Below are 16,904 nucleotides of genomic sequence, written 5' to 3' on the forward strand. Positions count from 1 at the left end.
TTTATATCATAATGCTAAGCATCATATAATATACATTATAACAGTTTTACATTTATATCATAATGCTAAGCATCATATAATATACATTATAACAGTTTTACCTTTATATCATAATGTTAAGCATCATATAATATACATTATAACAGTTTTACCTTTATATCATAATGTTAAGCATCATATAATATACATTATAACAGTTTTACCTTTATATCATAATGTTAAGCATCATATAATATACATTATAACAGTTTTACCTTTATATCATAATGTTAAGCATCATATAATATACATTATAACAGTTTTACCTTGATATCATAATGTTAAGCATCATATAATATACATTATAACAGTTTTACCTTTATATCATAATGTTAAGCATCATATAATATACATTATAACAGTTTTACCTTTATATCATAATGTTAAGCATCATATAATATACATTATAACAGTTTTACCTTTATATCATAATGTTAAGCATCATATAATATACATTATAACAGTTTTACATTTATATCATAACGTTAAGCATCATATAATATACATTATAACAGTTTTACCTTTATATCATAATGCTAAGCATCATATAATATACATTATAACAGTTTTACATTTATATCATAATGCTAAGCATCATATAATATACATTATAACAGTTTTCCAAAATTGTCCATATTTCTATTAATATAGTTCAAAAGTAAGTCCTGAAAAAAATAATGTGCTAAGATAGAACAAAACAATTGTTTGGGTTCTGTAATGTTTTAGAAAGTTAAGGATCTTTAGTTAAAATCGAGGACATAAGGATTCCATGATTACATTCAAATTTGTTTAAAGATCGAATATCATTTAGCCAATCAACCTAAAGGCTGTATATTTCGTTTTATTTCATACCCATGGGATTTGATATTTGTAAGTATGATTACATGCCAGAAATCAGTTCAAACATTCTCATTATATACATCTCATACCGAGGGAATTGCTGTGTTGTACCCAAACCAAAATAACATGTTCGTGTAACCTATAACTAGGCCCTACCAAAGTCTTTTCGTTCAAACCATCCGCGAAATTGATTCCGTTTGTAAAGCTTATCTTTATTTTGCTATATATTATGAATACAAAGAGACTTTTATTTAAAACATTTATTTCATTAACAACTGTGAAATAGTATCGTATTGATCGATTGAAGAGGCAAACGTAAGTTAACAATCAATATATACATCATATGACACGGTACCTATATATGGGGTACAATATGCCAAAGTCACAAAGAGACATTCCAACTCAACACAACACAATGTGTACATAAGTCCAATTAAACTCGCAGGTCACAGAAAATAGTCAAATACTTGATTTATCAATATAGGGAGTGACTGTTAATGAGTAAGCATAGTAATTATGTGTCCGACAGTGACGTGTCGTGTTTACCCGTGGTCTCAGCTACACTCAACAAGTACTTGTCAAATAGGGGGCAGGCAGCGACACTTCGGGTGCGGTAAGGACTCACGATTCGTCGTATTGACTAAGAGAGCTCTATATCATTGTATGGTTGTTAACTTTTAAAAGCATCTTCAAACTACTCTACTTACTGACATCTCTAGCTGTTGTTCTACACACAGCAATGAAACCATTAGGTTTCTGGAGATAATACTACGAAATCGCCTGATATCAGGAACACAATCCGTTACTATAGGGACAAAACATTCCATTAAAGGTTAATCCACAAATAAGTGTTTAGTATTCTATAGGTAGCGAGTGTTATTATGACGTGTAGTGTTACTGCTATCAATGATACAGCGATACATCGGTCTATAGTATGTTTCCACATTCATTTGAAGGACATTTCCTTTCACGGTTTTAAACATCCAACGTTAACGTACATGTATACGTAAGTAGTATATATTGGATTGAGATTTTGACGTTGCTTTGCAAGTACCCTTTATACATGTATATTTATTTTTACACCGGTTTTAAAGGTTATGTTTAGATTTATTTCTTTTTTCTTATATTTAGCGATTTTTACCATTTGATGTGCCGGCCTTTGAATATCGCTTGGGTTACTTGCTTTAGATGTACATGATTGTTATATCAGTTATTCGTATAGTGAACTATGAGTTTACACTGGTCCTCTATTGTTTAATGTATGATACTCTCTTTTCAAAACTCATTTCCATTGTCTGCTTCACCATTGTTGTCACCTATTGTCGAATCATTTTATGGACATCTGTCAAAATATTGTACCAGATGCTTAAATTTAATTTGTCAGTTTTGATAAACATCGATCAGCGTTATTGTCAATACACGATTCAGCGATTGATCTTTTAATGGATTCATTGAACAAATTGAAAAGACCAGATAATCATTACTTAACAGACAAGGATAACAACCATCGCTTAAATATACAACCATACATAATACATCTCTCCATAATACCATAATTTACTGGCGTTATTTTGTATGATTTTGGTAAAGCTTGCTTCAGTTTAACGGTCCTCATCCATTGATATCAATGACCTATGTCGATAACATTTATCATGGTCGACATATATTAATTACTTAACTCATAGCTTTAACCGTTTGTTTTATATCACGGATTTCAATGTTATCGATGATAGGATGCATATAGCAGGTACCCACATTAATAGACATGTTAATACCATTACCTTTCCTACATTACAATAAGACGACTGTGCTGATACATGTAATTGATACCCTACTCACCCCATCCCTGTTTAATTTTACCCGACCAGACTGTTGCTGATATTACCGATATCTTTTCCCCCTGGTTTATATTTTGTAAAGATTGCTATGGCTATGTGTGTCGTGAACTCATACAGAATAACACCGAAAATAGACCTGCTTTTATTGATGGTAAACTCTAACATGTATTCATGATTTTCAGATGAATAGGTTTCCTTAAATAGTCTGCAATATAATGTATTAATATTTAACAGTTATATATAATTACAATCATTTATTACGTTTTTTCAGAGTTAATCATTTGCTATCTATAATTCTGTATATCAAATAATTTTCATATCATAAATCGCCAGAATGACATTTTACGATTTTTGTGTTACATAATGATATTGTGCATTACTTGTGTTACAGAATGTGTTATAGAGACGATGTCCCCTAGAGATGCCCTAGAGATTGGTACTCCGGATGCTGATAACCGATTAACTCCCTTACCAATTCATCCTGCCGCCCCGGAACCAGTAACACAACCAGACAAACATCCACTTCCGCCAATCACAAACAATGGCTGATTTCACTTCCAACATTTAAAAGCAGACGTCTGTGATACTTCTTTATTTCTCATTCACGCTGCCGTCAGTCGACCTGGGTCTGTGATAACATCTTGGCATATATATATATATATATTGGAAGGTGAACTGACGGACGGTCATTTCAAGCATTGTGTTTACCATATATAATACTCTGTGTTTGATGAGTGACCTTTTCTCATATACTTCATATACTATATCATATACATCGTTAGGTGTGACTTTATGGTCCAGGTAATATATACGGCAAACTGTACATTAACGTTGAGAATGACTACCAATTCCGTAAATACTGTGATATCTAGAAAGTTAAGTTTATGTGCTTATGTATATTCCTACGTATTCACTGTTTGGAAGAGATGTAGATGACAATATCCACATACACTCGCTTGTCATATGTGATTTCTTGGATTTACTAAGGATTTAAGGGTTCATGCTTGAGTGTGGGCCACACAAAACAATGTATTCACATCAATAAAACAATGAACTCGAACTCCTTAAGTTGCGAAATAAGGTTAAAAAAACACATTTCAGAAGTGGGCAGTGTTCATCAACATCAACTACTTTATTTATTAAACGTGTTGGTTCAACTCGTACTAATCTCTATTGGTGGCCAGGATGGAAGTGCGCGCGGGAGGTAACCTCCTGAGAGCGGAAACCATGGTATCTACTCAACTGCACATTGTCGAGCAGGTGACCTTTCTTCGTCCGATCGGAGAATCGAACTTCGGTCACCACGCCATTTGGTTACTGACGTTGTTTCATATATGTTCTGACATATGTTTGCCATATCATTGCTGATAATTCTAGATATAGACGTGCTGTTTGATCACCGGGTGACTTTTTGTGTGATGTTATTGTATATCCGTACACCTGCTATTTATCCAACATGTTATGAACATGTCTTTCCTGTACATTCCTCTATGTATGTATACGTTACATTCCATGCCCGTAGGTGTATAGGGGATTGTTAACTACTTTTCATTTGACGGAAAATTCAAATAACAATATACGAGATAGAATGCACAATAGTATATTTGATTTGAAATAAGGCGGACGTCCCTGTTGTTGTGGTTACTTTGTGTCAAAGACTTTAAAACTAATTCATACCTCCTGTTTCTGTGATACGTAAGGTTATATTACTATTGTGATATTCTTTCACCTGTGATATGAAATGTAATTTATTATATCATGTCTGTTTTAATAAACTTTGTTTGTTATATTTCCCTTAGCCACAAGTATATTGATATTAATGAATGGGATATATGTCTAACATGTAGGTATTCATTACACCTAGTTCACTTAGTCTCAATAATACCGGGACGGATTTTTCTCCAAATAAGAAACATTGGAAAATCACTTTAACGATACATTTCCATAAAAAGGAATAATACTTCGATAAAAAGAAGAAAAAAATGTTTCGAAAAGACGGAATAATATTTCGATAACGCGAAATAGGATTCCGAACAAAAAAAAATAAGTGTAAAGGATTCAGTAAATTGGCGCCTAAAACTTTCGCGCCGTTTTTAATGCATTAGCTTTTAATCACGAATTGTTGGTTTATAATGCTCAAAACGAAATAAAATCATAGATCTTTACGTCAACTTTACGTTCAATCTCTTAAAGTGAAGCACGTGCGTCTTCGTGTTTCTCAGAACCACAATAAACCACCGAATATGTAATATGATAGTGCTGTTACGTTTTATGCTTGATGAGCGTGTTGAAAAACATTGAAACTGTCTATATATACCCTACTTGGGTATACAGTATTTTGTGATTGAGAGGAAGATGTTTCAATTTTGAAGGTAGTCATAAATGTTATGTTCGAATATGATCTTCGTGAAGATCAGACAGTAGAATGACTTCATAATCAAACTTTGAAAAACCAAAAAAATTTATATGATATGATATAATATAATATTACTTATTGAATTGGTTCATTAATGGGAGGGGCCAAGTATGAACAGTCCATGGTTCATTAATGTTGTGGGCCGAGTATGAACAGTCAATGGTTCATTAATGTGATGGACCAAGTATGAACAGTCCATGGTTCATTAATGGTGTGGGCCAAGTATGAACAGTCCATGTTCATTAATGTGATGGGCCAAGTATGAACAATTCATGGTTTATTAATGTGATGGGCCTAGTATGAACAGTCAATGGTTAATTAATGTGATGGGCCAAGTATGAACAGTCCTTGATTCATAAATGTGATTGGCCGAGTATGAACAACCCATGGTTCATTAATGTGATAGACCAAGTAAGAACAGCCCATGGTTCATTAATGTGATAGGCAAAGTAAGAACATCACATGAATCATTAATGTGATGGGCCAAGTAAGAACAGTCCATGTTCATTAATGTGATCGGCCGAGTATGAACAGCACATGGTTCATTAATGTTGTGGGCCAAGTATGAACAGTTAATCAATGGTTCATTAATGTGAGGGACCGTGTATAAACAGCCAATGGTTCATTAATGTTGTGGGCCATGTATGAACAGGTAATCAATGGTTCATTAATGTGAGGGACCGTGTAGGAACAGTGCATGTTTCATTAATGTGGTGGGCCAAGAATGAACAGCTTATGGTTCATTAATGTGAAGGGCCGTGTATGAACAGTCCATGTTTCATTAATGTGATGGGCCAATTATGAACGGCCCATGTTTCATTAATGTTGTGGGTCAAGTATGAACAGTCCTTGGTTCATTAATGTGATGGGCCAAGTATGAACAGTCCATAGTTAATTAATGTAATGGGCCGAGTATGAACAGTCCATGTTCATTAATGTGATGGGCCGAGTATGAACAGTCCATGTTCATTAATGTGATGGGCCAAGTATGAACAGTCCATGTTCATTAATGTGATGGGCCGAGTATGAACAGTCCATGTTCATTAATGTGAGGGGCCAAGTATGAACAGTCCTTGGTTCATTAATGTGATGGGCCAAGTATGAACAGTCCATAGTTCATTAATGTAATGGGCCGAGTATGAACAGTCCATGTTCATTAATGTGATGGGCCGAGTATGAACAGTCCATGTTCATTAATGTGATGGGCCAAGTATGAACAGTCCATGGTTCATTAATGTTGTGGGTCAAGTATGAACAGTCCATGGTTCATTAATGTGATGGACCGAGTAAGAACAGTCCATAGTTCATTAATGTAATGGGCCGAGTATGAACAACCCATGGTTCATTAATGTGATAGACCAAGTAAGAACAGCCCATGGTTCATTAATGTGATAGGCAAAGTAAGAACATCACATGGATCATTAATGTGATGGGCCAAGTAAGAACAGTCCATGTTCATTAATGTGATCGGCCGAGTATGAACAGCACACGGTTCATTAATGTTGTGGGCCAAGTATGAACAGTTAATCAGTGGTTCATTAATGTGAGGGACCGTGTATAAACAGCCAATGGTTCATTAATGTTGTGGGCCAAGTATGAACAGGTAATCAATGGTTCATTAATGTGAGGGACCGTGTATGAACAGTGCATGTTTCATTAATGTGGTGGGCCAAGAATGAACAGCTTATGGTTCATTAAAGTGATAGGCCAAGAATGAACAGCCCATGGTTCATTAATGTGATGGGCCGAGTATGAACAGTCCATGGTTCATTAATGTGATGGACCGAGTATGAACAGCCAGTTGTTCATTAATGTGATGGACCGAGTAAGAACAGTCCATAGTTCATTAATGTAATGGGCCGAGTATGAACAGTCCATGTTCATTAATGTGATGGGCCAAGTATGAACAGTCCATGTTCATTAATGTGATGGGCCAAGTATGAACAGTCCATGTTCATTAATGTGAGGGGCCAAGTATGAACAGTCCATGTTCATTAATGTGAGGGGCCAAGAATGAACAATCAATGGTTCATTAATGTGAGGGGCCAAGAATGAACAATCAATGGTTCATATATGTGGTGGGCCGAGTAAGATTAATCGATTGGTTCGGCGTCCGTTATCAATCTGTTATTACATGTATTATATATTTATTCAATATTATGTTATTTTATTCATTTATTTTTCAAAATAAACATCGAATGTAGAAAAGCTGCTGACAAGGAACTGGTTCAATAGGAAAAAAATAGCACATTCCTAAATGAAAACAGGCTTTCCTCTTCACTAGGCAAGAAACATTTTTTGGGGAATATTGGAAGAATAAAGCTTTTAAAGTCGCCAGGGTGATATCAATTATAAAAAAGACAGATGATTGATGTGTCATACTATCCTCACTACAGACCATAGATACATGAGGTATGACCCAAATTTGGACTTTTTCATAGACGCATTTGTAAATTTGCTTACATAAATATAAATACATGAGTTTATCAAGACTTAATTTATGTGAAGTTAATCTAATGTCATTAACATGAATAATGTAGTATCCACTTCTATGGGAATGCGATGTGGATAAGAAAAGTGAATATCAGAAAAAAAAATCGACGAATTTAATTTGTATTTTCTTGGGTAGCTATGCTTTGACTTGGATGAGTGACAACAAAATCGTTGGTGTAACTTAAAAAGGCATTATAGCATCAAACAATAGACATGTGTGAGTGTGGTACCATTTGGCCTAGTTCATAGACACGATTGTGGAATGTTCGAAATCACTTGGCCGTTCGCGCACATATTCCTCGTGGTACAGACAGTTCTGAAGAGCCTTATCCGCAATTATTAAGTCACTTAACCTTCCAAATGAACCTGTTAACATCTCCGTTTCACCACACTTGGCATTAAACTCCTCTTGACACTTCGTCGTCTACGCTCTGTTACCAAGCAGCACATATCTTGGTTTTCCCTAAAAGAGAATTAACTCATGTCGAAACTTTTAAGGATGCAAACCACCAATTTCTTACACGAGCACATATATACATTGAATGTCCTTTACTTTGGCCGTGCCCACGTACATATATCTTTACCTGAAATATATATTTATTTTGACAGTGATAGGCGAGTTGATCCGCATTTTGATGGCCATATCTCCTTTAAGGAAATTCGGTGTTATACGTAGTAAATGAAACGAGATCAGGTCAAATATAATAAAGAAGGTCGGTAAACACATTTAAACCTTTTGGATTATCCTCGTGTGAAGATGGTCTAACTGCCTACAGGTGCGTAGTAGTAGATAAAGAATAACAATAGATATAGACAATAGACAATAATAAAACAATATTTTACAAATGAAGGTTCCCCTTTTCTCTAGATATATTTTTGCTCTGTATGCTTACAGTGATATTTGTTCCTCATATCTTATAAAGTCAGTGATAACATCGGCACACCTGTCATTATTTTAGAGTTCATTTTAAGTCCGACATGGGATCCTTGATTTTTTTGGTTGAGACATTCTTCCAACTCTACACGATCCACTCGATTCAAAGCTATACGAATGTGTGAATTGTTATCTCTAGTAAGTAATGTTATTTAAACTGTTTGGCGCAGTGTGGAATATGAAAGGTAACACTCGTCACTGGTTTAATTGACAATTAACCAGTTGTCACCCTGAATAATTACAATGTGGATACATTTAGGTTAAAAGCGTTTGATTCAACTAATGGTATAAACATCTTCTCCGAAGGCTATTTGATGTCTAGTGTTATGTAATAGCATTAGTATATTAATGTTGAGTTCATTGATATCTTGAGGTCAATTTCCATTTAGTTTACCTGTGTTTTAATTAGGTCAATACTCACCTTCATATAGTGGTAACACATGGTTATTTAGGGATGACCTAATACATTATTGAGAGCAAATGCATAATCGAAACAAATGTCTCTATGAAACAAACCAGGGGCCGCGGTGGCCGAGTGGTTAAGGTGTACCGACACTTTATCACTAGCCCTCTGGGTTGCGAGTTCGAACCCACGTGGGGCAGTTGCCAAGTACTGACCGTAGGCCGGTGGTTTTTCTCCGGGTACTCCGGTTTTCCTCCACCTCCAAAACCTGGCACGTCCTTAAATGATCCTGGCTGTTAATAGGACGTTAAACAAAAAACAAACTATGAAACAAACTGCTATACAAATACATAATCATTAGACATGTCATGAAGGAACAAACTACAATACAAATACATAATCAAAACAAATGACTCTCAGAAACAAATGACCTAATTAGTAATAAGGTGCATATGTACATGTAATAAAGACCAATAACTATGCACTCCTTTTTTGTCGGTTAAGCTGTCATACGAAAATAGTTATGGCCGACCATTAGCCCTACACTCCACTTTTGTCGGTTAATGTTCAGGTTTTCATCGTTTTCGTTGTCAGGTTATGTTGAGGCTTTCATCGTTTTCGTTGTCAGGATATGTTCCTTAATATTCTGAGAAAAAGAACGGACAATACTTAACAGTAAAAGGGATTGAAGTTGTGGATGTTAGAAATAACAAATTTGTTTTAGCCTAGCTAATGAAAATGTGAATTATGACCTGTGTTTACTTCACTTGTGACATTTGAATTCAGTAATATCTGTATTTTTTCTAGCTTCCGCTGTTTATGTTTTCCCCGCTTTAATGTTTAAAAGTTTAATGTACAAGTCACTAAATTGTATGTACAAGTTACTAAGTTACTAAATGTATTATCTATGTATGGTTGTATGTTTAGTGTAGAAAACTGTGCAAATACGTGGACTTCTGGTAAAGTTTCGTATGCAAATCTATTCGTATGCAAATCTATATCTACATAACTTTAAAATCCTATATAAAGGTCATTACTAAATGCAAACTTTTGTGTCCAAGTAAACAAAGAGGGTACTAAGTATTGCAAGCATGTACACTTAAGATGATAAGATAAGATCTACGTATCAAATGGATCAGATAGGTGTTGGTGTCCACAGGTATTAGTTTATAGGTGACTGGCGATTACGACCTGCCACATTATTGACAACGCGTTTGCAATATGTTGCCTTATGATAGACCCCGGGTAATGCCAGTGCGTATATGATCGACTACCGTCCTGGGGTAGATCTTCAAAAATGTATTGATAAGGTTAAGACATTGTTTTTGGCATTCAAAATTCAGAAGTAAGTTTTTGTTTTTATTTGTTTTGGATTCATGTTTGTATTAGGAATTCAGAAGGATATATTTTGGTAATCAGAATCCAGAAAGAATTCTTTGGTGTTATGTTTTTTCGATATAATTTGGTCTATCATGTTATATATGCTTTTAATTGTGCGTCCAACACACGCTTTACAGCATTGTGTTTTAAAACTTCCATAACGTAAGAACAGTGTCGTTATAGATTCTATTTGATTGTATGTAATAACACGTATGCATTAATGAGATCAATAATCCATAATGTGACACGTTATATTTCTACTTATTTCTATTACGATACCTTAGGGAAATGTTATTGTTGGCGTATTTAGCTAAACATTGTGTTATCTCAGACTTCGAGTAAGTGGCTTATCTTAACACTCAATGGCATTTCATTACAATATGGTTTTTTTTTATATTTATATTTATGTTTGAAATATCACAAATAATTCAATATATCAATCATCATCCTGACCGAACACAGATTTATACCTAGAAATATGTAATCAGTAACGACAGCTTAATGTATTGAGCATCAAAGCTCTACTTGTTTTCTCCAAACACTCTCAGTTAGAAAACTTCCAACACAGTATGGTAAGAAAGGGTTTTGTTAAAGACTACTTATTGTGTTCAGTATGCGCACATATAAGAAAATTTGTAATTTGTCAGTACACGTATGTCAATGGCAGTGTAGATAGTTCAGTTTCATCACAAATACAGAGTTAACTGGGCTATAGTCATGATGTATATATTTACATGATGAATATCTAATGACATTTAATTTCCACGTGTACATATTAATATTCTATTAAATCTCCAAAGTGTTTAATTATGTATAAGTGTTATAATGATAGATGTGTACTAAATCTTTTTATCACACCTGACCGACAGACATTAATATCGCCTAGCGGAAAAGAGTAATCTACCGGAAAATATAGAAACCAACATTCATAGGAAAATATTAATAGGAAAATGATTAAGTGTTTTGAAAGCAAAATTGATCAATTATAGATGTTTATATCATATGATTATAAAGTAAAATGGTTATAATAATGTCACCATATGACATGCTCCACATCAAAATGAATGTAATGAAGACCATTCAACATCACATAAGATGTTTAACAATCGACGGAGATTAATGTTGATATCAATTAAAATATAATCATCTATTACCGAAAGGTTACAATTGGATTTAAAATACTCGATATTCATATACCTTTGTAACCAGACAGGTTCTAGTAACTAAGAATTAATTTTGAGATCATGCCATCGATAATATTAAAATATTTTTTTTAAGTGAATTATCTTTCATGGAGCTCATAGATCGTTACACGAAAGAATCTACTGAACGCGACAATATATTATTTGAACCATGGTCGTTATTTAATCAAACATTATCGGAACCACGGTCGCTTTCTTGACAGTACATTATCGGAACTATGGTCGCTTTCTGGACATACATTATCTTAACCATGGTCGCTTTGTGGACAATACCTTATCTGAACCATTGTCGTTTTCTGGACCATGTTTTATCTGAACCATGGTCGCTTTCTGGACAATACAATGTCTGCACCATGGTCGCTTTCTGGATAATACGTTATCTGAACCATGGTCGCTTTCTGGACAATACAATGTCTGAACCATGGTCGTTTTCTGGACCATGTTTTACCTGAACCATTGTCGCTTTCTGGACATACATTATCTGAACCATTGTCGCTTTCTGGACATACATTATCTGAATCAAGGTCGCTTTCTGGACAATATATTATCTGAACCATGGTCGCTTTCTGGACATACATTATCTGAACCATTGTCGCTTTCTGGACATACATTATCTGAACCATTGTCACTTTCTGGACATACATTATCTGAACCATTGTCGCTTTCTGGACATACATTATCTGAATCAAGGTCGCTTTCTGGACAATATATTATCTGAACCATGGTCGTTTTCTGGACCATGTTTTATCTGAACCAGGGTCGCTTTCTGGACAATACAATGTCTGAACCATGGTCGCTTTCTGGACATACATTTTTTTAACCATGGTCATTGTTAGGACAAACATCATCTGAACCATGGTCGCTTTCTGGACAGTACATTATTTGAACCATGGTCATTGTTAGGACAAACATCATCTGAACCATGGTCGCTTTCTGGACATACATTTTTTGAACCATGGTCATTGTTAGGACAAACATCATCTGAACCAAGGTCGCTTTCTGGACAGTACATTATTTGAACCATTGTCATTGTTAGGACAAACATTATCTGAACCAAGGTCGCTTTCTGGATAATACATTATCGTAATTATTGTCGCTACCATTTTCTAAATAGCAAATACCCTTTATTTGTTATGGAATATAACATTCGATATTTTCAATGTTTGTTTTTTTATGATTGGTAAATCCACTGCCACTGACCAAGTACAAGGTCGAGTGTCTTCGGTGTAACAGCAGTCGTTGCTCAAAACGTTTTATTTCTATTTGAGGTTTGGAAAGTCATCCATGTATATCTCTCTTTTTTCATAGTCCACTATAATCGATTTTGAATGATAAATCCAAGTTTGTTTGCATGTCAGCATTGGTTTTTTTAGCTCATACTCACATATACTAATAATTTGTCCCTGATATATACTTTACACCACCTACATAATTTATAAGAAATACATTGGATTTATCTGTCACCTACATCAACTCAGGATTCCCAAACCTTAATCCTTTTCTAGTCATTGGGTGTCCTCAAGATATTAACGCGTCGGTATGTTATTGATTGTACTTGGCCTACTATCTTAATTCCTTTGTAAAGAAAACATCTTGGTTGCTATTACTTACGTCATTGAAGTACACTAATCTGTTATCTAAGTCATTAATAATTGTCTGTGAGAGGCACTATTCACATGGCACATGAATCGCATGCAATGAACGTTAATAATTGCCTGTTAATGGTACTCTTATTTACCAAAGTCGGCACAATATCTGGTATCAGATGAACACCAAAAAGATCAAGCGTTCTTGGCAGAAGTTATAGTTATAATCATAGATTAACTGTGATTTGTCTGATTGAAATTTCAGACAAATAATACGGCCAGACGAATACTTTAATTATTAGATGTACAAAACAAATGCTTACTTCTGATTAATGGGTATGTTTCACACTTATTAGACGTCAAACCTCAGACAATGTGCTACCCTCAGAATATTTACATGGCAAGGATTAACTGGAGTAAAACAGTTAAAGAGACTAAAATACCCAAAACAAATAAATGAGTTCAAACGAACCATTATGCGTCCAAGTTTAAGAAATATGTAACTCGAAACAATCGAAAATGGAAATGGGTATGTAGTACAGGCATTGTTTGAGTGTCAGACACGTCCAAATGTCAGACACGTCCAAATGATATGAGTACCAGACACACGGTATATCTATTTGTATTGATAAAGTGTGTATGTCTGATTGCACTTAGCTGTTTCTACACTTTGAGTGACACCTAACTTACGGTAATCGCTTATTTCTGACGATTTATCATTGCGATTTAATCATTTTCCATTTTTAAATCAATACAATTTGAATCGCTATTGACCTGGAACTTCATTATTCCGGAATGTTAATTTTGCGATAAATGCAATATATTATGATAAGTAATGGTGCATTGTAAATATATGTTCTAAGTGTTATTCATACTCAAAAACTTTATAAATAAATGCCGTATATCTTAATAAGAAAATTGCTTAATAAACGTAAACCAGGCAGATGCATACCCTAGGACGTTACACGAGATTGCTGGACCAGGTTTTATATAATTGGCTGTAAACTATTCCCATTTACAAATATTATAATTGGAAGTCAGTACATCTATATAACTATACAGGGCATATTGAACTCACGTTATCACTCTCATTAGCTTTCATGGTCGTTATGAAGACATCTATTCTTCTATAACGCTAAACGTACTGAAAGGTGATGACGTCACACCACTGTTGCTATAACAATGGTAACAAAAGAGGTTAAGGCACATCTACAATGGCATTCATACGTTCCTGGTGTCACTATTGATCACAACTGTCTGACTATCTAATCCTCGGTAAACTTTCACTTGAAATTCAAAGAACGTTCTACAATGCTTAATATCAGCCCTACATATCAACGTTCTAAAATCAATGTTAAGTATCAGCAAATATATGTATACATCACAGTACAGAGTACTCAGGTCCAGAAGTATAGTAAGATACTTATAGATACCATAGGGAATATTCCTTATACAACTACTTCGAGTTCAGGAGGATTTCTGAACAACCAAAAGAACATCATTCTTACGTTGCTATCAAAATAGGTCAGCAATTGACATCGCGTACCTGTTTTGTTTTTGGTTCTTTTGGGGGGGAGGGGGATACTAGGGGGATCAGTAAGGATATTAATTTCATAGAGAAAAGACAAATTTATGAAATGAATACTCGACATGCCAAAAGGCTGATTGTTTTATAGCATTGACGTTACTATTGACCGCTAGATGGAGACACAAGTTTTGTCAAGCTTACACAATGTTTATCCAGGGTTTGCAATATTTCAAGCACTAATTAGATGCTATTAAGTCTTGCTTAAATGACAAATAAGCTTAGAAATGAACAGGGATATTTTCTTTACTAGGACAATTTATGTTCCTTTATTCAAACATTGTATTTATGTGGTAACACTGCTACTACAAAAACACTTTGTTCACCATGATGAAATAAACAATTATAATGGAAAGTTTACGACGGCTAAAAACCATTTATCTCATCAAGCCAAAAAAGCACTTTTTGCTGTGTATCGAAAAATAAGAAATATAAATCTACCAGTTGACCTACAATCTAAATTATTCGATTCATTAGTTGCTCCAATTTTGTTATACTCGAGTGAAATATGGGGATATGAGAATGTAAGTCAACTTGAAAATATAAATCTACAATTTTGCAAGCGAATTCTCGGTTTAAGAAAAAAATACATCTAATTTTATGATATATGGTGAGACAGGAAGGTATCCAATTACAGTTGATATTAAATTGAGAATTATTAAATTCTGGTATACTCTTATTAAAAGTGAAAATACACTGTCTAGCCGTATGTTCTCTCCATGAATCTGGTCAAATTAAATCAAATTAAATCTAATACGTTTTAATATATGTAGATACGAATGCTTTGCTTTGTTGGTGAATTACAGGGTATGTTCGTCAATACCATAGCGGTCTAATATTTCCTCTCTGCTGTGTACTTAAAGGTCTTGTAATCAATGATCGTAAGAATTGGGAACAAAACCTGACCATCGTACCAAACATCTTTACAAATCAAGAAATATCGTACTTCACACAGATATATACGCCATCAAGTGTGTATCAACCAAAGCATTCTCCGAATCTAACCAAAAGGACTCCCCAAATGAATGTACGAAATAATGTTTATTGGATTGATTATGTTAAAGATAGCTTAGACAATTACACGATCAGTTCATTCAGACTTGGTTTGATCAGCTGGAAAACTCACCACGAGGGCAAACTTATAGTATATTTAAAGACAACTTTGGCATGGAATATTACCTTAAACGATTAAACAAAAAGGACAGAAAGGTACTTTGTAAATTTAGAACGTCCAACATAAAGCTTCCGGTCGAAACAGGAAGATGGACAGGCATTCAACGACAAGACAGACTATGTCCACTTTGTTATACCGGTATAGGAGATGAATTCCATTTTTTATTTGTTTGTAATAATGATAACGTAATACAGTTAAGACGTAGATATATTCCTGCCTACTTTTACAAAAAAAAACAATTCTTATAAAATGAAAGGAATGTTTACAATCTTTAATAAAAAAACTGTTAATAAACGTAAGCCTATATGTCCAAAAACTATGTAATATGTTATGATGACATCACAATAGTTAGTGGTACTGTTTTCCTTTTTGCATTCAGTATTTTCACCAGTTCTATCTATATTATAATATTTTGAATGATTCCAATATTGTAAGAAAACTACATGTATTAATATCGCCTGTCATGCTTGTAACATGAAAAAAATATTTGACCTCTTGTTACACACGCTGTGTGTCAGAGTGAATAAAGAAATCTTGAATCTCACAGAAACGTCTTCGAGGCTTACACGACAGTGAGATGCTATAACAAGCACTACAAATGTGTATATATATAGAGAGATATATATAATGGTAGCGCTGGACTTGCCATATGTAGGTTAGTGCCATATGTGTGGTCCTAATGTTAAGTGGTTACATCATCTCACAATTTCTTAACACAAGAACAGATACCTCGGAAGAACACTTTGTAACTGATGATGGTACATCTTATCTAGATATTTATGTAATTTATTTGATCATTCTTTATTAGTCTTTGTATATGTAATTTATTTGATCATTCTTTCTTAGTCTTTGTATATGTAATTTTAGGGTTATCGCGGTGCAAGTATTAACAGGGCTTTGACTATGCAAAAATATCATACCGAGGTATCAGAGTGCAGTTAAAATATGAATATGTTATTGAATAAATTCAGTGTAAATATGAATTTGTTGATTTATCCATTGCTCCTAAATCAA

The 16,904-nt window shown here is 34.2% G+C and overlaps 1 protein-coding gene across 9 annotated transcripts in view; it reads left to right on the forward strand.

The window, feature by feature from the left end:
• LOC117328786 (putative GPI-anchored protein pfl2) overlaps nucleotides 1–4,882 on the forward strand; it is a 48,375-nt gene extending 43,493 nt beyond the window's left edge. For 8 of the 9 annotated variants that reach the window (XM_033886329.1, XM_033886325.1, XM_033886332.1 and 5 more), the window contains one exon: nucleotides 3,109–4,882. In XM_033886329.1, coding sequence (XP_033742220.1) covers nucleotides 3,109–3,266 — 158 coding nt within the window. In that variant the 3' untranslated portion in view covers nucleotides 3,267–4,882. The remainder of the gene's footprint in view (nucleotides 1–3,108) is intronic. The other variant, XM_033886334.1, reaches the window with a different exon arrangement.
• The last annotated feature ends 12,022 nt before the right edge of the window (nucleotides 4,883–16,904 follow it).

The sequence above is a fragment of the Pecten maximus genome, chromosome 6 (genome assembly GCF_902652985.1).
Source record: "Pecten maximus chromosome 6, xPecMax1.1, whole genome shotgun sequence".
In the NCBI taxonomy this organism is placed as follows: Eukaryota; Metazoa; Mollusca; class Bivalvia; order Pectinida; family Pectinidae; genus Pecten; species Pecten maximus.